Raw genomic sequence first — 24,505 nt, 5'->3', positions numbered from 1 at the left:
TAAGATCCCACAGAGAGGATTTTGGAAAGCTAGAGAGGTGACTTCACACCTGGTTCACCATTTTAGAATCAAAAATGAGGTCAGTAGTGATTAAAAAAATATTTTTTTAAAAACTGCAAATCCTAAAGGTTCAGAAAGGATTGACTGCGTGGGTGATGTGGTAACACCATGTTACCAATATTGGTGTAAGGAGAGGGAAGAGAGAAGTCAAAGGGATGTTTTTGGCTGATCACATACAGCTGTCTTTTTGCCAGTGACAGAGTTTAATTAGTAGGTGGTAAAATCCCAAAAGTAACTTAAAACAGAGTTAAGAGGCAATAGGAATGCTTCACTGATTAAAGTTTACCTACCTCCTGGTTGCCTGTTTCATTGTGAAGTGCAGCTAAACTCCTGGCATCTGCTTCTCAGATGCCTACCTCATAATCCCAATTCTCCTTCAGTTCTGCTGCTTTATTTTTTTTCTCTGGGTGATCTTCAACGCTTGGCCCACATAGTGTGATCTGTGAAAGAAAATAAAGTGCTGGCACACACCACCTCATCTCCACTGCTGGAAGATCAAGGATGTTCATGTTTAGCTCTATTAGTCAAGAAGTAACTAGTACATGTATAAAATTATACTCCCCCCCGCCACCCCCCAATCATTCCTAGCTCCACTGTGCAAAGTAAGAGACTAGAAGCTGAAAGGGTTAAATGGTGAGGATAGGTTATATAGCCTAGGCATCTATTCCCTTTTAATGTAGAAGATTTGAGGGGTAGACTAATTGAGGTGTATAAGATGATCAAAGAGTTGATAGGCTTGACAGAGAGAAAATATTTATTTTTGATGGGCGAGTCCAGAATGAGCGTGCATAATCATAAAAATTTGAGTTAAGGTTGCTGTCAGAAAGGACTTTTCCACATAAAGGTTGGGTAGTGGAAATCTGGAACTCTTATCCAAAAAGCAATTGAGGCTAGATGATTTTTTTAAAAATCAACTGAGATTGATAGATCTTTTTGTTAAACAAGGTTATTAAGGATTACAGGACCAAACCGGTTCAATGGAGTTAAGATATGGGTAAGCTATGATCTAATTGAATGGTGGATGAGGCTCGAGGGTTTGAGCTATCTCTATTCCTATATTCCTACTACCTATCTATGTTATAGTTTACTCTCATAGGAAGCTGCAATTCCATTGAACCTGCAAGTGTTTGCTACAGGTAGGTGGTGGAGTCTGAGGCTAATTTGCCAGATCGGGGTCATCCTGGTGTTGAAGAGCTTAGCACCAAGCAGCAGTCAGTTGGAGGACAATTTTATTTTGCATGTTGTTTTATAAGTTTTAGCAAAGAAAATGAGGCCATCATTGTTGGTCCTCTTTCCATTCACTTATATCTTGGTTGAAGACTTCGTGGGTGACTTTTTAAGTAATCTGTACATCTGAGTCCCTGTCCAGTGTCACCTTATGGGGTGAAGACAGACTCAATTCGGGATCCTCAGACAGCATCTTCCAAACCCATGACCACTACCATCTAGAAGGACAAGGGCAGCAGACACATGGGAACACCACCACCTGGAAGTTCCCCTCCAAGTCACTCACCATCCTAACTTGGAAATATATCACCGTTCCTTAATTGTCGTTGGGTCAAAATCCTGGAACTCCCTAACAGCACTGTGGGTGTACCTCCAGCACACGGACTGCGGTGGTTCAAGAAGGCAGCTCGCCACCACCACCTGCTCAAGGGCAATCCGGGCTGGGCAACAAATGCTGGCATAGCCAGTGACGCCCACATCCCATGAATGAATTAAAAAAAAACTTTGGTATTATTTGTCAATTCAATGTTTGCCTAATGGTTATATCTCTGGCAAACTAAAACAGCTTGGAGGGTTAATTTAGGATCCAGTAATTAAGCCATGCGGTTCAAGAAGGCAGCTCACCACCACCTTCTCAAGGGCAATTGGGAGTGGGAAATACATCCTGGCCTAGCCAGTGACACCCACATCCCATGAACGAATTTTTAAAAAAACTCCTCACACTTTGGCAGCACACATTATTTGTTCTAAAATTAAAAACAGCAAATGCTGGAAATACTTTGCAATTCTGGCAGCATCTGAGAAGAGGGGAGCAATTAATGTTTCAGGTCTGTGACCTTTCATCAGAATGTTAACCCTGTTTCTCTCTCCATAAATACTGCCAGGCCTGCTGAGTATTTGCAAGTTCCTGTTTTCCAACATCTGCAGTATTTTGCTTTTACATTATTTGTTCTAGTGTAGTATGTGTCTCACTGTTGCAGACATTTCCTTACCCTTTATTCCTTCTCTCATAAGAAAGTTTAATTGGAAGTTGGGTATAGTTCCACAGATGCCTGTGATCCTCCAGTCATTTCTACGTGTGACACTATGTAATGAGTATTGTGCTATTTGACTGTAGAAGTTGTCACAGTTGAATCCCATCCTATCCATGCCCAACATTCCTACGTGCACTTCAGCAGGGGTCACTGGACAGCAGGCAGGAGAAAGAATCTCAGCCAGTTTACCTCCATTCAGTCTAGAACAGGGCTTCTGAGGCCAATTGGTTGTTTTGGTTGAGATTAGCGAACATTCACCTCCTAAAATCTGATGGAAGGAAGCATTCTTCCAATTTGTTAAAATATACAAGCTATGGATTCTCCAAATCATTTCAGAACCAGCAAGAACCTACTTGACCTGCCTTTTTCTCTACTGTAAAAATTAAGTAACTTTCACTCTGAGTTAGGAGTGAAAAATCCGAGTTCCTGCTTCTTGCACTTTCCATTCGGGGTCAATTAATAACCGTATCAGTGAGAAGATACAATATGATGCTCTCTTTGCTGGAATAACCTGACATTCTGAGATCAAACATTAGGAATTGGCACTTCGGCAAGGTACTAGGGTATCACTTTGAAACTGTTCTTTTACAGGAGGGCAAGAAAATTCTTGGAGTAGGAAAAAGGATGTGTGAAAATATGGAATAAATTGTTCCTATAAGCGGTTGTCTTATTTCTAATCAACTGTAGTACCATGTGTGGTGGTATTTAAAATTGTTCTTATAGCCTACACTTTTTGGAAAACAGAACACCCATCTCTCTTTTCAAAGGGGCAGCACATTCTGCAAGCTGGCAATCACAAACACACTTCCAGCATTCTTTTCAAGCTGGACTGAGACAATTGTTGGTGTGACCATGGCATGCATTCAGAAATGTTCCTGGGTTGAAAGGGAAAAGCTAATAACTTCAAAAATCTTTTTGCACTTTTTGCCTACCCCTCTAATTTCCTCATCGCTTTTCAGTAATTGTAACTTTGCTGCACTCTAACACAAATGAAGTGCAAAGATCCACCTTGAGGGATGTTTTTTGCTTCTGGCACCAAATACAAGTATCGTAACTGAAGGAAGAGGTTTTATTATTCTGGTGGCAGTCAGGCTGAGTACTTCAGCAGGCCAGTGATGTGGTCTCCTATTTGTTTGACTTTGTGAACTTTACCCAGCCATTGAGATAGGTCAGGGGTCTAGGAATAGTTGCAAATGACTCTTTTCTTCCAATTGGAAAGCACCTCCCTCTCCATTCCCTGCTAAGGCCCAATCGAGAGAAGGAACTTCCATGTGATGAGTAGCATTTTGTTGCAAAATGTTACCAGCTGCTTGTAGGAAAAGGTCAGTCGATTTTGGATATGATCTCTGTCACCAGTAAGACTGACACAGAGCAAAACTGAATGTAATGGCTGTATGCAATGTTTATTTGTGAGCTGGTGCTGGTAAAATACCCACATCGAGTGTGCACAGGTGGGGAGAAAATTGCATTACTCTTGGTTTGGCAGAATTTCCACTGCTACTTATTATAAACCATATTATATATTCATAGAAAAATCCTGCCCCTGGTATTTTAACTTACCTGAAACTAAGTCAGCCAAATTGAGAAAATTGAAAGAGGCAAGAGAGGGTTAGAGGTCAGGTAAACCATTCTGTTTCTCAAAATCAAATTAATTGCCCCAGTCATTCCCATAGACTGCAAATCTAATCCAGTGTGCAATTTAGACTGAAACACCTGCTTAATTATGATTAATCTGTTTTACTTCTTTAATGAATTATTACTTTTGTTTATGTACATATAACTGTCTACTGATTTCTAAGTTAGAACTGAGATCATGTTTAACATCTAGCTTTGTAAGAACACAAAAACAAGTGCAGCCAGCACAGTACATAATTCAGTCATTCTGAAAATGTGAAAATCTACAGCCTAACAAAGTTATTCATAACCCAAATGAATATTTGATGGGATCTTATCAATTGTTATTGTAGTCAAAACCAGCAAGGACTATGTGTCTTGAAAAAATGTGTAACATCATATATCCCTTTTTATTATTTAGCACACTGGAAGGGAACTGCATTGATGATGCTTTACAAGGACAAGCTGTTTACTCCTATGAGGACGGGAGTACCCTCCATGGTACCTACATTGATGGGGAATTGAATGGCATAGCTGAGGAATATGATTCAGAGGGACACTTGACCTTCAGGGGTCAATACAGGGATAATGTCCGATGGGGTGTTTGCTGGATGTACTTTTCGGTAAGCTTCAGTTAAATGGCAAAAGGCTTTAAAAATGGAGGCTAACTTGCACACAGACCAGAAGGCCACACCTTTTGATCTCCAGCCTCCCTCAGCCAGGTCAGCAGTTTGGTTGCTTTAATTGGGCTCAACACACCTGTAATTTTTCAAATATATTATGCACCTGGACTTTCATGAACAAAAAGTCAAATTTGCCTTAACAGCGTTTACAACATGCACTTATACTTTTGCAAAGCTATGGTCAAAGTGAGCGTATAATGACAAAAGTAGTGAGAAAGCCCAACTAAGCTGCAGGGTTTGATCCTAAATTGTCATTGAACACATTTGCATCAATTAAAAAGACTTTTTTTAAATGTAAAACGCCATGGCTTACTTTGCATATTGTTTTTGAGTCAAAACTGTCCTCCACCCTTCATCTTTTGCATTCTCTTGTTTTATTTTCTCCTCCCTTTCTAAAAGAATTCCTAGCAAAATGCGCTCCGTCAAAATGGCTAGACTAGAAAAAATTGCAGTAAAGTTTTAGTCTTTGCTCGCCCTGCTATCAATACAGTGATAAGGCAGAATAAGTTATGCTAAATTCAAATATGAATATGTAAAATTACAGCCATTGCACCCTAGTTTGTTGAGTGGCCAGCTCTCCCACATGTATCAATTGATCAATCGAAAATAGCACATGACCCTATCATGCAGAATACTTCATAAGCAGGGGTTCCCAAACTGTGGGTCATGACCCCTATTGGGGTCACCGGACAATCATTTGTAGTTGCAAGCTCCGAGGCAGCCAAGGCGACTCAAACGGAGACTCTGACAGGGACGCAGATTTTTAATTTACCCCACAAAATGGTTTGTCTATGGGACAGCTTTTCAGTGCCCTGATTGGTTGTTCTTTCTTTGTCCTGATTGGCCATGCAGTTCAGCACGCCGATTGGCTCATCAGTGATTTCCATGGACGTGCCTATAATTTGAGGAAGTAATTTGTGCACCGAGGTTCCATTATAATTAGGCGTACAATTTGTAGCAATGAGGCACATCGGAGTCTTCAAAATGGTTATGGACAAAACCATTTGCCCCCATGCAAAAATACCCCTCCAATCCTGCTGAACAGCACTTCCTCCCTGGTCCCCCCCAACTCACCCTGGGGCCGCACCAATTTTAAAGCATTAAAATGGGGTCACGGGGGGGAAAAAGTTTGGAAGCAATGTTCGTAAGTTTAGAAATACTGGCCACAAAATAACCTACATTGTTATCATGTATAATATGTACCCTAACTTCTTGATAAATCTTTAGGGGGAAAATGTGCATTATATTCAGAAAATTATGGTAGGTTGGGGGTGGGGGGGGGGGGGGGGGAGAGAGGAATGTGTGTGGGGGGCGGAATTAACTCTGGGATTGCCACAATCTTCTGGCTCAGATGAAGTGCTACCAACTGAGCAACAGCTGACACTGTAAGTTTTTGGAAAAGATAGGAGAAAACTAGCAAAAAAAAAAGTCATGCTTTTTGAAAAAAGTTGCCTTGCATTAGTGTTTTCATGACTACAACTGTATGTGTTTTCTACTCTGGTCAGAAATGTCTGCGAGCTGCTACCATAACTTTACCAGAATTGCAGTAGAAACCCTATTGATGCATGGAAACAGGGTGTTTTGGTCTGCACTTCTCGTGAAATTATGGTGGCAAAGTGTAAACAGTTCTGTGGAAATTCTAGGTCTATGTTCCCAAGATTTTTGGAAGAAAATGCCAATATCTCATTTCACCTGTGAACATTATGTGTTATGAATCAAGTGACATATTATCTTGTGACAGGATGGAGGCTGCCTTGTAGGAGAGGTGAATGAAGATGGGGAGATGACTGGTGATAAAATAGCTTACGTTTATCCTGAGGGCAAGACAGCACTGCTTGGAAAATTTGTTGATGGGGAAATTATCGAAGGACACCTGGCAATTCTTAAAAGTGTAACTGAGGGGAAACCCCAATTCGAGCTGGCACCAGATGGTGAGAAGTATTGATTTATCATTACGCTGTTTCATCACAAACTAATAATGCACACCTATATTTTCAATAATCTTTATATTTTTAGAAAATGCTGTGTTTTGTTTATGCCTCGGTTAAAAAGACGCGTCAAAGTGGCATTTCCTAAATTTGAACATGTTTAATTTTTACATTTGAAGATTTTGGTGGATGTGACAAAATGTTGGGGTTTAAATAGTGTTTTATTCTCTTGGCAGCATATGTGGAGAGAAACCGAGTTAATGTTTTAGATTAATGACCTTTCACATGGGTTCTGATAAAAGGTATTCAACCTGAAGCTTTAACTCTTGTTTCTAACTCCACGGATGCTGCTAGACCTGCTGAGCAGTTCCACATTTTTTGTTTTAATTTCAGATTTCCAGCATACAGGGTATTTTGCTTTTTTTAAAAAATTGCCTTCCCTTCTCTACATCACCTATCATAAGCACTTAGAGGCAGGGTGGTAAGAATTAATGGAAGAGGAAGGAAAGCAAGTTAATCCTGGGTTTCCTGTATTGGTAATCAAGTGGGGCTGGTGGCGAATGGCGATGGAGGCAGGGCTGGGTGGTATGTGGGGGGTAGGGTAGGGTATGGCAGTCAGACGGAGGAGGACGATGATTTGTCCTTCATTGTCAATGATAATAGCCATTGATTTTCTCATTTCCAATTAACACAAGGGAATTAGGAGGGTAAGGAGGAACTAGAAAAGGAATATAAAAAGAAATAGTAAAATATTCTAGACACGTTTGAACAACAAGAAAGGTGAGAATAGTGAGAGGGCCACTAAGATATGTGATAAACTCACAGTTAATGACATTGAAATGCAGAAATATTAAGATGGTTACTTTTATCTCTGTATTTACCAGGGAAACTAACATGATGGACATGCTATTGGAAAAAAAATTTAAAAAAGGATGGAAAGACGGTTAAGATAGAAAGGGGTGATATAATTGATAAACTAATTAAACTTAGAGGATTAAACCCCTGGTCCGAATGATTGTATCTGCACATATTTAGGAAATAAATAGCAGAAGCACTATTAAAGGCAAAAGAAAATTCATTAGGAAAGGGAATGGTGTCAGAAGACTGGTGGACAGCTAAAGTGATTCCTGTACACCTCAGTCCTGGGAAATACAGCAAGTCCAGGGAAATAGAGAGACCAATTAGCTGATCATCATTGGTAAGAAAGATAATGGAATCTTTAATGAAATATGTAATAGAAAAATGTCTAGAAACTGAAAATATAAATGTAGTCAGTATGAATTCCAAAAGGGGAAGATCATGCTTGAGCAAGCTTACTTTGAATTCTTTGAAAAATTTAAAATAACAGGGTAGATGAAGGTAATGTAATCGATGAAATATATTTGGATTTTGGAACAGTCTTTGATAAAGTATTGCACAGTGAACTCATGACGAAAGTCAGAGCATGTTGAGTCAGGGGAAAAGTAGCAGAATGGATAGCAAGCTGTATACTAAACAGAAAATCAATGGTAGAGGTTAAAGGTAGTTACTCAAGAGTGACAAATGATAAGTATGTTCCACAAGGATCGATGCTGGGACCACTACTGTTCTTCATTTACATAAGCAATCTGGAGTCTGGGATCGGAAGTAAAATTTCAAAATTAGCAGATGACACCAAATTAGTGGGTATAGTTAATACAGAAGAGAACTGTGACAAAATACAGGAAGACAATAAACATGAAAAATGGCCATTTAATTGGCAAATTTAGCTTCAATATAGATACATGTGAGGTGGTACATTTTGTTATGAAGAATAAGGAAGCCACATACTCATTGGAAAATAAGAGTAGCAGAGTGGGATCTGGGAGTACATATACACAGATCTAAAAGTAATGCAGATTAATAAAGCAATTTTTTTTTTAAAAAGCAGACAAAGCACAGATTTATTTCTAGAGGAATAGAATTGAAAAGCAGAAAAGTTAAGTATACATAGAATCTTGGTTAGAACACATTTGGAGTACAGGGAATTACCTATATATTGTTTAAAAGGATATAGAGGTGCTAGAGGAAATGTAAAAAAGAATTACTAGAATGATACCAGATTGAGAAGTTATATCGATCAGCAGTGGTTGAGCTAGGGCTCTTTTCTGTAGAAAAGAGAAGATTGAGGGGTGACTAGATATAATTCTTCAAGGTTAAGAAAGGATTTGATCATGTAGATATAGAGAAGGTGAGGCCAGAATTAGAAATCATAAATAAGCAATAGTCACTAATAAATCTGAAAGGGAGTTCGGAAGAAACTTTACTCAGTGGTTATAATGTGGCATTCGCTACCATAGGGAATAGATGAGACAATGCATTAATGCCATCAAGGGAAAGCTAGATATGCACATGAGAGAGAAAGGAATAGAAGGATACGTTGATGGAGTTTGATGAAGAGGGGTGAGAGGAGGCTCGTGTGGAGCATAAACACATGCAAGGAACTATTGAACTGAATCGCTGAAAGCTAGTATGCAGGTACAGCAGGTAATAAGGAAGGCAAATGGAATTTTGCCATTTATTGCTAAAGGAATAAAGTGAAAAAGTAGGGAAGTGTTGTTGCAACTGTACAAGGCATTGGTGAGACCACACCTGCAGTAGTGTGTGCAGTTTTGGTCCCCTTACTTGAGGAAGGATGTAGTTGCACTGGAGGCAGTTCAGAGGAGGTTCACTAGATTGATTCCAGAGATGCGGGGCTTGTCTTATGAGGAGAGATTGAACAGTTTAGGCCTATACTCGCTAGAGTTTAGAAGGATGAGAGGAGATCTAATTGAGGTATATAAGATGCTAAAGGGGATAGATAAAGTAGACGTAGAGCAGATGTTTCCCCTTCTGGGGCATTCTAGAACGAGAGGCCATAGTTTTAGGCTAAGGGGTGGTAATTTAAATCAGATGAGGAGGAATTACTTTTCTCAAATGGTCGTGAATCTATGGAATTCACTACCTCAGTGCAGTGGATGCTGGGACGCTGAATAAATTTAAGGAGGAGATAGACAGATTTTTAATTAGTAATGGGTCGAAAGGTTTTGGGGAGAGGGCGGGAAATTGGAGTTGAGGCCAAAATGAGATCAGCCATGATCGTAATGAATGGCAGGGCAGGTTCGAGGGGCTGTATTGCCTACTCCTGCTCCTAGTTCTTATGAATGGCCTGTTTCTGTGCTGCAAAAGTGTTGCAATATTTTGTAAGTTGTGAACCGAAAAGTTCAATTCATGATTGTTTTTCCACACATACAACAACATTGAACATATGGGCTACTTTTTCCTTGATTAATCATCTTATCCCCTACTGATGCATACGTTTCTTTTTTCAAGACTACTTATTGACTAAGTCTTGGAGTGTGCTCAAAACAAAAACAGAATTACCTGGAAAAACTCAGCAGGTCTGGCAGCATCGGCGGAGAAGAAATCATTTAACGTTTCGAGCCTTCATGGCCCTTCGGCAGAACTGAAGCATAGTTAGAAGAAGGGAGAAATATAAATTGGTTTAAGGTTGGGCGGGGGGGGGGAGAGACACATTGAGGGTGTGGTGATTGTGGAGATGAGCAGATAATCAAAAGATGTCACAGACAAAAGGGTCAAATTCCAAGCTGCTAAATGTGTTTTGCTTCCCTTATTGATTCAGCCACTAATGTAGGATTCCAGTTGGAACTGACCACTCTTAGTGAAACGGATACTGTTTAGAGCCCCTGTTTCAGATCCTTTCCTCGTACTACGGAAGAGAGCAGTGTGATCTTGTATATGATTGTTTAGTCGTGTGGGCTTTCCAAGCTCTATTCCTGCTTGTATCCATTGGAGAATGATCCGATGCCTGAGCCATCTGTGTGCACCTTGGCTTTTTAGTTTCCAGTACAGTTCCTAATGAATTCACACTTGTTTCGCCTTGAGCCCACCATTCAAGGCATTGGTTGTCTCCTTGTCACTTGAGTACATCCTCCCAAGAGGTATTCTCTACCTAGTTTAACCTGTGTGCTAATGTAGTTGCCCAGGTTATGGCAATCATTGTGGACCAGTGACTCTTAGCAGCCCAGATGAGACCAAAGAGAGAATCCATTACAGGAGAAGATGCTGACTTCAAGTTTAAGAACATAAGAAACAGGAGTAGGTAACAAAGCCTCTCGAGCCTGCTCTGCCTTTTTAAAAAAAAATATCATGGCTGATCATCCACCTCAACTTCATTTTCCTGTCCGAGCCAAATATCCCTTGATGCCCTTAGTATCCAAATTCTATCACACTGTCTTGAATATATTCAATGAGCATCCACGGCACTCGAGAGTGGTGGCAATAAGGAATTCCAAAGATTCACTATCTTTTCAGTGAAGAAATTTCTCATCTCAGTCCTAAATGGTGGCCCCTTATCCCGAGACTATAATCCCAAGTTCATACTTCTAACATTGTTACATATAGAGGATAGTCTATTTCTTCCTCCCTTTTATTCTTAAACAAAAATGCTCCAGTGTTCCTGTGCTCTTGTACTTGGTAATCTGTAAAATACTCTATACAAATTCCCTTCTATGTTAGAAGGTAAAAATTTGAAAATTTAACAAAAAAACTCATGTGCAGGGGTATTGCACATCCTCTCTATAGTATGACTGTGTTCATTGAACAGTGTTCCCAGTGGTCAGTTAAAAGAACCAGTCCACACTGGTTGTTTAATTTGAATGACATGTCTGTGGATCAATCTGCTAATAGTATACTGTCTAATTGAATTGTATAATTTCCCAGGCCTTCAATCATTGTGTTGGGCCTACTAAAATTGAAAATGAAATTTTTTCTTAATAAACCATAGTTATTTTTTATTCCAAGCAGACTAAAGCTGAAACCATAGCCTCAGTAGCCTAAAGTGAGCAGATAAAGTTCAAATCCGGCAATGAATGAAATCAGCCTGCCACAGTTGGTGTGTATTTTGGTAACCTGTGACTGAACTGCAGTAGCTGCTAGAGTGCACTGCAAGAGTAGATGCAGTAAGGTTTCTATAGGCCTGGATTTTGCAGCAGCAATGATGGCAAAGGGTTGGTTAGCTCAGTTGGCTAGATGGCTTGAGGTTGGTGCAGAGTAACAGCAGCAGTACAGGTTCAATCCCCATATAGGTTGAGGTAGTTCTTGGGCCTAACTCCTCATGTCCCTGAGTGCTATCATGGTATAAGCTATGATAGGTAACCCTTGGGAAATGAGGATGCTGCATAAGAGAGGGAGAACGATGGCAAAACAGTCAGCGTTGACCACCATTACTCTTCTAAAACTGACAGCAACTTCTGGAACCTGCATATGTGCAGTTAAATGCAGAAATCCAAAAGCTGCAGTGAGTGATTCTATGTTTCTCTTTGGAGTGCACTGTTGAAGTCCCTGCAATCTACAATCAATTAGAAGTCACTGAATTGATGACAACTTCCCTTTTTATACTATTACTATCATTGTAAAAATCTTTAAAATGTTACACATTGTTGAATGAGGTATAATTGGGTTTTTAATGGTGTACTAAGTTCATAATTACTGCTGAGAAACATCTCTGGCCCCAAAAAACTAATTTTATATTTGTGGAATGTTACAGTTTCTTCATTATGATAAATTCTACATTTTTAAACTAGTGTTTTTAAAGTTAGTTTATATCTTGGTTTCTATCTTAATTCCATGTATACGCCCCAATCATTTATTTTGTGTTCTCTAACATTTTAATTAAAACTGGAGGATAATCAGTGCACTATACTTTCTGGTTTGACGTTCGTGAGTGTACTTAATGTGATTGGCTACTTACCCTGTTTGATGACATGACATGGCTGGACACTTGGAGATCCCCTTGGTGCAAGATTCAAATCAACGCTGGGAAAAAGGAAGTCTAGAGACAGCTAGATCTTTGAGGGCAGCTTTCTTCAAGCTCACCGGCGAGCACTGTTACTTCATCACTGACCGTGAAATCTAGGCCATTGTGCAGATATACAAATCATTAAAGGTGGCAGGACAAGTTGAGAAGGCTTTTTTTTTTAACCATTTGGGATCCCAGACTTTATAATTGGAGGAATAGAGTACAAAAACAAGGAAGTTATGCTAAACCTTTATAAAACACTAGTTAGGTCTCAGTTGGAGTATTATGTTCAGTTCTGGCTGCCACATTTTAGGAAGGATTTAAAGGCCTTGCACTGGGTGTAGATGAAATTAACTTGAATGGTGCCAGGTATAAAGGACTTGGTTATAGAGAATGATTTCCTCTTAGGAGAACAGCCCAATCTTGCAAGGTTTTGATGGGGGAAGCAGTAGCCGGAGGAGCGGAGGATATAGATTTAAGCTGATTAGAAAAAGAACCAGAGGGAACATGATGATTGTTTTTTTTAAAAAGTGATTTGTTAGATCTGGAATGTACTGACTGAAAGGGTGGTGCAGCCAATTTTTTTTAGAAATTGGAAACATTGGTAAGGAAAATAATTTACAGAACTGTGGAGAAAGAGCAAGGAGCTAATTAGATATCTCTTTCAAATTGTCAGTACAAGCATGATGGGCTGAATGGCTTCCTCTGCTATATCATTCTATGATCACAGGACAACATTTAACAGGAGGTCAAGAATTACATAGTACTTGGGTAGTCTGACTGTCTTTGCTTAATCTTGATATTTCATATAGCAGGACCGTGGGGAGTCTTTTTTTGTTTGTACAAGCCATACTGACACGTGGAATTATTGAAATCTCTATCCTTTTCTGAAGTTTTAAATCTTTTTACATTTCACTTGCAAAGTTTTTCTCGCATGAATGATGAAAATAATTATTTTGAGTATAATCCTTCAGCGTTTAATTTTGAATAAAGTCATCTGAAGCTGTTAATGGAACAGAAATGTATTGCATATTCAGTGTGACAATGGTAAGCTACTGAATCTAGGATTTACCCAGTGTGGGAAGGTTGATCACAACTGTATCATTTTGAAAGCTACTAGGTATCCCTTAGATATATTTTCATTTCCATGTAGAGTTTGCTACATATTTTTGCATCTGGAAGCAGAATGTATAAAGTCTCCTAAATTGGAAACGTTTCAATAACAACACCTTGCAATTATATAGTGCCTTTAACTTAGTAAAACGGCTCTTGTGCTTCACAAGAGCATTATCAAGCAAACCATGACACTGAGCTACGTAAGGACAGGTGACCAAACGCTCTATTTAAGATGTAGGTTTTAAGGAGTGTCTTAAATGAAATTAAGGCTCAGGCAGCTGAAGGGTTGGCTGCAAATGGTGGAGCAGTTAAAATGAGTGGAATGCAGATATCTGAGGATTATAGTATTGGAGAAGGTGAGAGTTGGGGAGGGTGAGGCCATGGGGGAGTATGAAACCCAAGATGAGAAGTTTAAATGAGGCATTGCTGAACTGGGACCTAATTGGGGTAAGCAAGGAAAAGCATAATGAGTGAACAAGGCTTGTTATGAATTAGGATATGGACAGCAGAGTTTTGAATGAGATTAAGTTTGCAGAGAGTGAAAGGTGGGTGGCCGACCTTGAGAATATTGGAATTGTCGATTCTGGAGGTAGGTAACAAAGGCATGGCATTTAATAGAGATGTCCATTAAACCTGATAATTGTTTTAAAAGACATGTATGGACAATTTAAGAAATGTTGCCTGCAAATCTGATCAACTGTTAAATTTAATATCCTTCTTTCTCTACAACAGGTCCAGTTCACACCTTCGACAAGTCTACCTCTTTTTGCATTTCTACAAATTGTCTCCTTCCTGACCCTTATGAAAATGAGAGGTTATTCAAATTTCTTCCCTTCATAAACCAGTTTTTATTTTTAAATGTTATAATTATTTATAGTTGGAAAGAACATATTTTGCCATCTAACGAGTGACGTTGCTGTCAGTATGAAATAACTGCTCGGATTGTGAAAATAGAAGTGTAATGTTTTCGAGAGATTAAAAATAGCAAGGGAAGGAAAGTGCTTTAGGCCCATTTTTGAGCTTGAAATAGAGCACACATCCCAACCAGGAGGGCAAGGAAGTGTAAGGTTCAGCTGAGATTGGACCTGATTTACTTTATTTCGGTAAGCCACTGATAACTGTTGCACCATCACAGGCAGCTCACTCATTTCATAAAGATCAGTGTCAGGTCACTTGTGTCTGTAGCAGTAAAAGTTAATTCCTGGGGGAACAGAACAGAAAGTGGGCTAATCCCAGGCTGATCAAGTCCCCTGCAACTACTTTGGAGCATTCCTGCTCCTTCTGGCTCCACATCAAACTTAACAAAACTTGCCTTTTTGGTGCTGGCCACTTACTAGAACGTGTCCATGCCTGGGAAACCTGAGCAGACCAGGCCTGATATTTCCCTTGATCAGGGGAGCCCAGATTTCCTAAGGGATCCTAAAACAGGCTTTGATCCCTTCATTAGGACCTAGTGCCTGTTTCAGGCAAGTCACTCCAGATGCCTGAAAAAAAAAGGCCAGCCCTAATTGGGATGGACATCTCTTTTGAGGTCCATGGGGGACAAGATGTCAGCTCCCAAAACCCGTCTTTACTGTGTGAGTTTTAAGATGGGCACAATGAGAACCAATATCTACCCCCAAATGTTGGAAATACACATCAGCATCTGAAAAGAGAAAGGCAGGTCTTAGACCAAACATTGACTAGTCTTTTTCTTTAATTTTCAGATATAAATGGACACCCTGTAAATTTCTCAGCACTTTGACTTCTATTTCAGAAATCCAGAATTCTGTTTTCTTTCTGAATGTATTTGTGGACTTTTTCTTGGGGTAGGAGCGGTTCATTCCCTGCTCTGTGTTCAGCCTTCGGATTTCCCAGTCTGTTAACAAAGTTTTCTATCATGGGTTCTTTTTCAAATCTCTGTCTGTGATTTTCTTTGAGGCGTAGTTCTTTTAATTTCTGTTTCTCTGCTGCAAGTAATGGGTTAGCTTTATTCCCCTTTACTCTGTCAGCTCAGCTCTATATTGTGCTTCAGGTGGAGCTCAATCAGCTTCTTACTAAATGCACTGAAATTCTTGACTGAAGTTTCATGACAAACCAGTTTTATTTACAAGAATTCTACTCCATGATCTGGAGTAACATCCACTTTCTTGTTAGAGGTGGTTGATTGTGGTTTGCTTCTTTTTCTAGGTCATGCTCATTTAAATTAATATTTTAGTATGTTTGCAAATTATAACAATTTGCTATATTAGTATCCTATGATGAAACTGCCTTGCTTGAAGCAGGAGTAATTGTCAAAGGGTGTCTAAATTTATGGATTCCTGAGTGTATTCTGCAGAGTCTCAAGTGCTTTATTTGATCCACCTCCAGGAGCTGATTATTGCCTGGAAAGGTGATTGAGGTAGAATCTTTTTCTTCACCATTTGGACATTGAGCATTTCCCAGGCAGCATGCAGAAAGGAATATCGGGCAGGGAGGATTGGACACCTTTTCTGGAACCTATCAAACTTTCTTTCCATTCATTTCAATGGATGGAAAATCAGACAGATGGTTACAGATATGAAATGCTCCCTGTCTGATTTTTTTTCCTTTCTTCTCTCAAGTGATGCTTAATGGCCAGGTAGTAAAGTCAAAAACCTACCCCATTAATTTCAGAATCAACTGAACCCATGTGATGAATAAATGAACATGATGTAACACTTGTTACTGAAAGGACATTCATGGATTCAGATGACATGGACTCATTTATCAATTGCTATTCTACAGTTTTGAGACTTCATTTAATAAGATAATTTGGAGAGATATTCAAATTTCTATTCATTGGCAAAGATACAAGACCTGGAATGTAGAACACCACCTGGATTGAGAGAGTAAGAGAAAATGAGAGTGATTAGACAATGCCACATTATTGTCGACACCATGGGGGTGATTAACTTCCAGTGATCATATTAAAGGGACGATATCAAATCAGTCGTCCATTATATACACTACCTGCATTCATGGGCAATGAAACCAATGTCGCCATTTAATGCTATTGTTGACCCCATATGTACGTGAAGGCACCTATGAAAATTTCAACAATTTGACATTAAATTATATACTGTATTTAATTAATGTAATATCTCAAGGTAGCAAGCTCCTATATAGAATAGTTTACACATCATAGTTGTGTAGCTGTCATAGTTCACATCTAGGGATAGGATGTTCACAGATAATTGTGCAATGTTCAATACCATTCGCAACTCCTCAGATGTTGAAGCCATTTAAGCCCTTATGCAGCAAGACCAGGACAACATTCAGGCTTGGGCTGATAAGTGGAAGGTGATATTAGTGTCAGGCAATGACCATCTAACCATTTTCCCCATGATGTTCAATGGCATTACCATCGCTGAATTCTGCGATGTGTAACTCCTCAAAGTCTGTCCACCATCTAGGAGGCACAAGTCAGAAGTGTAATGGATGAGTGCAACCCCAATAACATTCAAGAATCCCAACACCATCCAAGTCAAAGCAGCCCACTTAAACGACATCCCATCTACCACCTTAAACATTCCATCCCACTGAAACACAGTGGCATCGGTAGCTTGTCAAGCCTCCTTCTACATCGCTTTCCAAATCCGTGACCTCTACTACCTAGAATGAAGAGGACAGCAGATGCATGGGAACACTGTCCACTGCAAGTTCTCCTTCAAGCCACACACCGCCCTGACTTTGAACTATATCATCATTTCTTCACTGTTGCTGGATCAAAATCCTGTCACTCCCTTCCTAACAGCACTGTGGGTGTACCTTCCCCAGATGGACTGCAGTGGTTCAAGAAAGTGGCTCATCACCACCACCTTCCCAGGCAATTAGGGAGAGGCTACAAATGCTGGCCTAGCCAGTGACACCCACATTCCATGAAAGAATAAAAAAAGTAGTAAGGTGGCTGTCTCAATAGAATAATGGACTTTAATTATGAGTGCATAAGATTGAATGAATCTGGCCAGATGAATGTTCAAATTGCTTGTCTTGGATGAATATCCACAGTTTATGACCACACCAAGAAATTATGCATTTTATAGTGTAATATTTCATCCTTTGGTAAGAGCTAGAAGGGAGAAAAATTTTGTAGGCTGGTCCGAAAATGTATACCTGGTTCGAATCAAGTCATAGAGTAGTGTTTGACAACAGGCTAAGTGAAATCCCTGCTTCAGATCATCCTGCTTTACTTGGCTATATGATGCAGTGTGACACTGGTGAGAAACGAGGTGGGTTTAAAAAGAGAAATGGTACATTTGGGGTCGGGGGTGGGATATGGTGAATCACTTAATTTCTGTGTTATAAATCCTTGGGGATCATTGGCAGCTTAAGCAAAAATAAGGAAGTTGAGTTCAGAATGTGTTTCCAAAAGAACATATCTTGTTTGCATGTTTTCCAATGCTGCTGCGTAACTTTTGATCCTGGTACCAGAAATAGATGTAATATTCTGAACATGATCTAACTAATATTGTGTGAAAATTAATATTTCCATTGATTTTAAACTGGTAAAGGCAACCAATAAGCTGAGCCATAGAAACCAGCTGGTTCAACTCCTGATCTATGTGACTTAGTGACATTGGTTGAGGGATAAATACAGGGCAGGATACCAGGGAGAACTCCTCACCTCTTAAAAATATCCCATAACACTATTTTGATGTCAAATTGAGTGGGCAGATGGGCCCTAGTTTAACATCTCTGAAAGACTGCACCTCTGGCAATGCAGCATTCCCTCAATCGGCCTAGATTGTGGTCAAATCTCTGGAGTGGGACTTGAACACACAATCTTCTAACTTGGGTAAGTGTGTTACGCATTGAGCCAAAACTGACCATTCTCATGTACAAGTGCAGGATTAAGTTTTATTGATGTAATTTGTGGTTGCTCGCTCTGTGTTAAAATGTCTATGTACAAGTGATTAGCTCATGACGATGATACTGTCTGAGAGAGAGCTTCACAAGCAAGAGAACCTACTTGATGATTGATGGCCTGCTCCAATCTCTTTGGAAAATGGGTATTATGAACTTTGGTGTAGTAAAGATTGTTTTCATCAAGTCCATTGGTAAGCATAGCTTTGGACTACTGAAGCTAGGAGAGATGGATTTTCTCCACCTCTTGCTGAACGGTATTTCATCAAAGGATGAGTATAGAATATTAAAGTTTAAAATTAGTTAACATGGCTGAGCTTTTGTCACAATTCTCCCTCTTCTTCTAGTAACTTTTAGTTACCATTGCAACTTGTTTGTCCAAGTGTGGTTCAGATGTGGTTGCAAAGGCAAGGATTGCAACAAATTTACAATCTCGTATATCCTCGCCTTTTGTAAAAGTAAGCTGGTCAAGATCAACCAGATAACTGCTTTTCATTGTACAAAGCAAATGCTTAGTTATAATTTGAATATACTGAAGAGATTGCATATTTTATCAAAGGACATACATAAATGTTGTTTCTTTAATTCTCCTAAATTAGGGTGTATATTGCTGAGTCTCTTATTCCTAATGCTGGGGAAGGTTTATTTGCAAAAGTAGCAGCAGAACCTGACACAGTCATGGCTTTCTACAATGGAATGCGGCTAACACATGAAGAGGTGAGAGGCACAATTCCAAAGTTTCTAATGAAGGTAGAATTTACCAGTCAAAAAGAATGCAGAAAAGTCCAGTTGTTTAAAAGTAAATCACTTTTTTTTTCTTTCCAGGTAGATTCTAGAGACTGGTCTCTCAATGGGAACACTATATCGTTGGATGGTGATACTGTGCTAGATGTTCCTGAGCCTTACAACAGTACAAAACGCTACTGTGCATCGTTGGGGCACAAAGCAAATCACTCCTTTACTCCCAATTGCAGTTATGCAACGTAAGTAGTTGCTTGTATTATGGGTCAGCTGCAACAATGAGTTTTACAAGTGCAAGTATTACTGGGGGAGGGGAAGATTTGTTAACGTGTCATATACACTTTTTAAATGGTTATCATTTTGAGGAGAGAAGGTAAAAATTAAGAGTGATCTTTTACTTTAGTTTTAATTAGCTATATAATCTTTGGACTGCAGTAGATTTTGTTTGGGCCTGTTTTTGTAAAAAAAAAATTCAGCAAGTGTTCCCATAATGTCCAAGGCTATAGAAAGGCAAAGAAGGGATAAGGAACATTGTTTGTAACTTTGGTCAGAGCCAATTCATTGTTGTGGGAGACTTAGCAATGATAATGCTGTTGAAAGTCAGGGGAAGTTAATTGGACTTTTTCTTCTTGGACTTGGAGATGGCCAATGCTTGCACTTACATGGTGCAAATGTTATTTGCTACTTTTCAGCTCAACTAGTGCATTCTTGCCAAATACCACAGCTAAGATTTTAAACTCTGGTAAGAAATTTGTCCTTGTTCTTTGGGTGAAAAATTGAGATTGGAGGGAAAGGTTTTGGGGGATGATCGCCCCTGAATAGGCCATGGTTGGCAACTTGGAAGCCTCTGACTTCTAGCTGTGGAGAGTGCCTGCCTGAAATGGGCTTTGGGTGCCCTAACATGTAAATAAATACTGTAATGGTGATCGTTGGATATTCTGAGGCCATGCATCCTCCCTCCAGTTGTTTCACTTCTTTGGCCTAGCCAGTGGGCCACAAAAGGGACTGTTAGTGATTAATCACAAAAATATAGGAAAAAAGTTTTTTTTTAAGTTTAATTTCTGGAGCAGCAAGACTGCTGCTCTGGGCTCCACAGAAGTAATGCTGGTCCTGGCCGATCTGTCCCACTTCCTGCTTCCCCATCTTCGGACAAGCTTGGGGTGTGAGATGACAAACCTTTCTAAGGCCGTGAAGGGAGGGCTGCATTGGCTGTTTCATGCAGAGGAGTTCCAATTTTGATCAGGCCTTAGGCTGACATCTTTATGTGCGCGTTGCAATCGCACCATCAATTTCAAGCTAGAAACCAATAAATTTCTCCCTCTGTGTAGCATGTACAGCACCAATGTCCTGTTGAGTCTCCTTAATCACCTTCAAAGGGCAAATCATTGTTTACTGAGCTATGGACATGCACGAGCTCTAGAAGTTGTAGGAGCACAAAATGAACTAAAAGCAGGTTTTGACATCTTTGAATAATGAAACTGCAGTGCTTTCTTGTATGTATATAAAATGTGACCTGGTAATGAATAATGAATGTATGGTACTACCAGTAGTAAAAAGAAAACCTGAAAATTTATAACTTAATTAAAAATCTCCTCAATAAGCATACTCGCATCTCTTAATTCTCACTTGCATAATGCCCATTTAGCTGATGTTTGTTGGTTCTGGATCTTCCTGGAATTTAGCATCAGAATTGTAATATTAGTACCATGAAGCACAACAAATGATCCTTATTTTCCTTTCAGAGCAATTGTCCAAGAAAGCATCTTGCTTTAATGTGCAACATTCTTAAATTAAACCACTTTTTTTAAAACAAAAAAATCACCTTGGTATACATCATTAAATTTTTCTGTCAAGGTTTATTCATCCTCGGTTTGGACCTATTAAAAGCATCCGCACCATCCAGCCAGTACAGAAGGATGAAGAACTTACAGTAGCTTATGGATACGATCACTATTCTGCAGGCAAGGGTGGCCCAGAAGCTCCTGACTGGTACAAGCTTGAACTGCAGGCCTTCCAACATGTTCAGCGGAAATGAAATTTATGCAGCTTTCTCTTTAAGCAGGTAGCAAAAGCAGAAGAAGCTATGCACTAAAGCTACATGGAACTGCCAGATCAGGACCTTTTAAAATGCTCTGTTCTATGAATTATCATTCATCTTGTATTTAAATTAGTCAAGGTTTAATTTTTGCAAAATACAATATATAAGGCACTTGAGCAAGTAAATATACATTTGCCTTTAGCACATGAAAGTTTGTTATGTAGCAGTAAACACGATTAACCTACTAATTGCACAATGTAGCTTGTCCTACTTGGCAGTCTTATGAGCAGTGTGCAATTTTCTAAAATGGTTCACGGACAGCTAGATACTCTTAGCCATTTTTACTGTTTCAAATTAAGGTGGTTGTAGCCAAACCTAACTCTACACGTACTGTTTATGGGTTTATAGTGTTCACCTCCTAAACTTTGTTGAAACACCATCAATAACAGCTGTTAAATTTTTAGTTAATCTGATTGTGACTACTGATCACTAAATCAGCATCATTCAGTGTTGTCACTGGGGTTTCAGTGAAAGCTAACACAGGCTTGTGTAATTTTTGTACCCTGTCCACTAATTGTGAATAACACATAGCACAGTTAGATAAAGTTTGTCCTCTGAAAGTTAGTTTGTGTCTGGAGTTACATATCAATATCATTAGGATGAAGTATTGTTATTTATAGGTCTTTTACTGATAGTTAAATAATGAGTTAGGAATTTTTTTTGAATAATGATTAAGTGCATTAGCTTGCATATGATTTATCCTCTGGCCTGACTTGGTATTTAATACTAATATATTAAATACAGCTATTGACAACAATGTTGCACTGTTTGGATTCAGATACAGCAGCTCAACTCATAGTGAATGGTGTGACATTGTTGATAAGGTGTGAGATGTCATTTTTCCACTTTCTGTTCATTTCACTATACTGAGTAATCAAAGCCAGCAACTGAAGGGATGCAGCATTATCCAAATACAGTATTCTTGTGTTAATGTGGAAACATTATTTCAAGTAACATTTAATCTTGCTTCAGGTGTAAAGCTATAATCTTGGCCACAAGCAAGCAAGCATTTTTTTTCTAGAGAACAGTAGCACAGTCTAAACTTTTGTTTCAGTACAATGCTTTTCCCTGAAAGCTTGACTAGTTAAGCTCTGCATTTTGTAACTGGTGTTTGCAGCCTTACTAAAATTACATAGTTTTGCTAATGTAACTGAAAAAAAGCTTCACTGGTGAGAGTACGAGAAAATGGAGTTATTCCAAAAGTTTACAGATTTCCCGCGAGTATTCTGATTGTGTGTATTCTTTTAGTGTAATAATAAATGAAAATGTATGCATTTTATAAAGAGTGTCTGGGTGAGCATGAGAATTGTTTTGGTTGGGGGCGGGAAAGCATTTATAATATGTTTTGGTTTTGACAAACTGAATTACGCTGTAATCAATATATGAAGTTAATAACTTGGTATAGAATAAGAAAATTTGTTTTCTAATGGTCATTTAAACAAAAGTGGTAAATTGTGAATACATGGATTTTTACCATAAAGATAGGAACATGTGGAGAAGAACAAATCATGGATCGAATTGATTTTAAACATGTAATATATATATCAATATTTTGATGATTCTGACTGTGCATGATTTCTTTTCAAACATGAAATATCACTTGTTTTAAGCCTCACCTTTGTTAGTCATTTTTCTGCTTCAGATCAGTTTAATTTCATTCAAAATGAGGGAAGGATTACAGTATTTCAGAATAAATGTAAAGTACCTTTTCATCTTTCTTCAGCATTGTAGTGTATCCATTATTAATGGCCTTTGTGGAGTTGTCAACATATTGAACATCAAAACCTGGTGCAGAACTTCTGCATTGCTGAATTAATTCATATTATAGCAGTAGGTTGTCCGTGGCAATAAATGCTCCAAGCTTACAACTGACTGGACTGTTCATTAATTTCACCTCCTAAAACTTGGATCCTGTGATCTGCTTTTTAATTTAAGCTACAAAGGTAGATTATCAACTATTAACCGTATGGTTTGGGAATTTAATGGATATATGAAGCTGTGGTACTGAACTATTCGGGCCAAAAAGGACCAGAGTTCAACCTCTGTTCTATGCTGAGTTATCTGATCTCCGATATAGTGGAAATGGGAGCAGAACGGTTAATTTTAACATCCCTGGCTTGAGAAGTAGGGGAAAAAAAATTCAGCTCCTAATGTGGAGATTAGGCAAGGTCATGAGCAGGCTTATCTATGAAGTCTACTGTTGATGTTCAAATAGCCTGCTAATGGCTCATGGCTCACAAATGAAGAATAACCATTTGGGTGCATTACAAGAAAATTATCAGTGCCCATGGAATGATAGCATTCATAACTCAGTGCCTTGAGTATTGAAAGGAAAGGGGTGGGTGGAATTCGCAGATGCCATAGACATGGAATTGTATCTTTTGATTTCCTCACGTTGAAATTTTCAAACTCAACTATGCCATTACAGGGAGTGATCTAGTGGAACCCAGGTGCTTCATCAGCGGTAAGATCAGATGGCTCGAAAGTGAAGAAAACAACATTGCTGTCCACTTCACTTCACATTACTGTTAGCTCAAATATTGACTGTCATATGGTCAGGTAATATCATGTATAATTCTGGGCACCACACCTTAAGGAATAATATTAAGGCCTGGAAAAGGTACAGAGGAGGTTTACCAGGGATGTGGAACTTAAGCTATATGGAGAGATTGGAGAAGTGGGATTGTTTTCCTTGGAGCATAGAAGGTTAAAGAGAATTAGAGGTATTCAAAAGTATTTGAATTCAAGGGTTTTGCTAGAGAAAGCGGGGAGAAATTGTTCCTTGGACAAGTTGGTTGTTTTTAAAAAAAATTAATTTACAGGATGTGGGAGTCACTGGTTAGGCCAGCATTTATTGCCCATCCCCAACTGCCCTTGAGAAGGTGGTGGTGAGCTGCCTCCTTGAACCGCTGCAGTCCGTGTGCTGTAGGTACACCCACAGTGCTGTTGGGGAAGGAGTTCCAGGATTTTGACCCAGCGACTGTGAAGGAACAGTGATTATAGTTCCAAGTCAGGATGGTGAGTGGCTTGGAGTGGAACTTCAAGTGGTGGTGTTCCCAAGTATCTGCTGCCCATGTCCTTCTAGATGGCAGCAGTCATGGGTTTGGAAGGTGCTGCCTAAGGAGCTTTAATGAGTTTCTGCAGTGCACCTTGTAGATGGTACACACTGCTGCCACTGTTCGTCAGTGGTGGAGGAAGTGAATGTTTGTGGAAAGGGTGCCAATCAAGCGGGCTGCTTTGTCCTGGATGGTGTCAGGCTTCTTAAGTGTTGTTGGAGCTGCACTCATCCAGGCAAGTGGGGAGTATTCCATTACATTCCTGAC

The 24,505-nt window shown here is 39.3% G+C and overlaps 1 protein-coding gene across 3 annotated transcripts in view; it reads left to right on the top strand.

Moving 5' to 3' along the window:
- setd7 (SET domain containing 7, histone lysine methyltransferase) overlaps positions 1-23,050 on the top strand; it is a 29,540-nt gene extending 6,490 nt beyond the window's left edge. For 2 of the 3 annotated variants that reach the window (XM_078538776.1, XM_078538786.1), the window contains exons 3-8: positions 4,357-4,558; positions 6,360-6,549; positions 14,213-14,294; positions 18,943-19,060; positions 19,169-19,326; positions 20,939-23,050. In XM_078538776.1, the coding sequence (XP_078394902.1) occupies positions 4,357-4,558; positions 6,360-6,549; positions 14,213-14,294; positions 18,943-19,060; positions 19,169-19,326; positions 20,939-21,119 (931 nt within the window). In that variant the 3' untranslated portion in view covers positions 21,120-23,050. The remainder of the gene's footprint in view (positions 1-4,356; positions 4,559-6,359; positions 6,550-14,212; positions 14,295-18,942; positions 19,061-19,168; positions 19,327-20,938) is intronic. The other variant, XR_013576191.1, reaches the window with a different exon arrangement.
- The last annotated feature ends 1,455 nt before the right edge of the window (positions 23,051-24,505 follow it).

This window comes from Cetorhinus maximus, chromosome 1 (genome assembly GCF_964194155.1).
Source record: "Cetorhinus maximus chromosome 1, sCetMax3.hap1.1, whole genome shotgun sequence".
Classification (NCBI taxonomy): Eukaryota; Metazoa; Chordata; class Chondrichthyes; order Lamniformes; family Cetorhinidae; genus Cetorhinus; species Cetorhinus maximus.
Note: the sequence above shows the minus strand (reverse complement) of the source record. Positions and strands in the feature narration are given on the sequence as shown.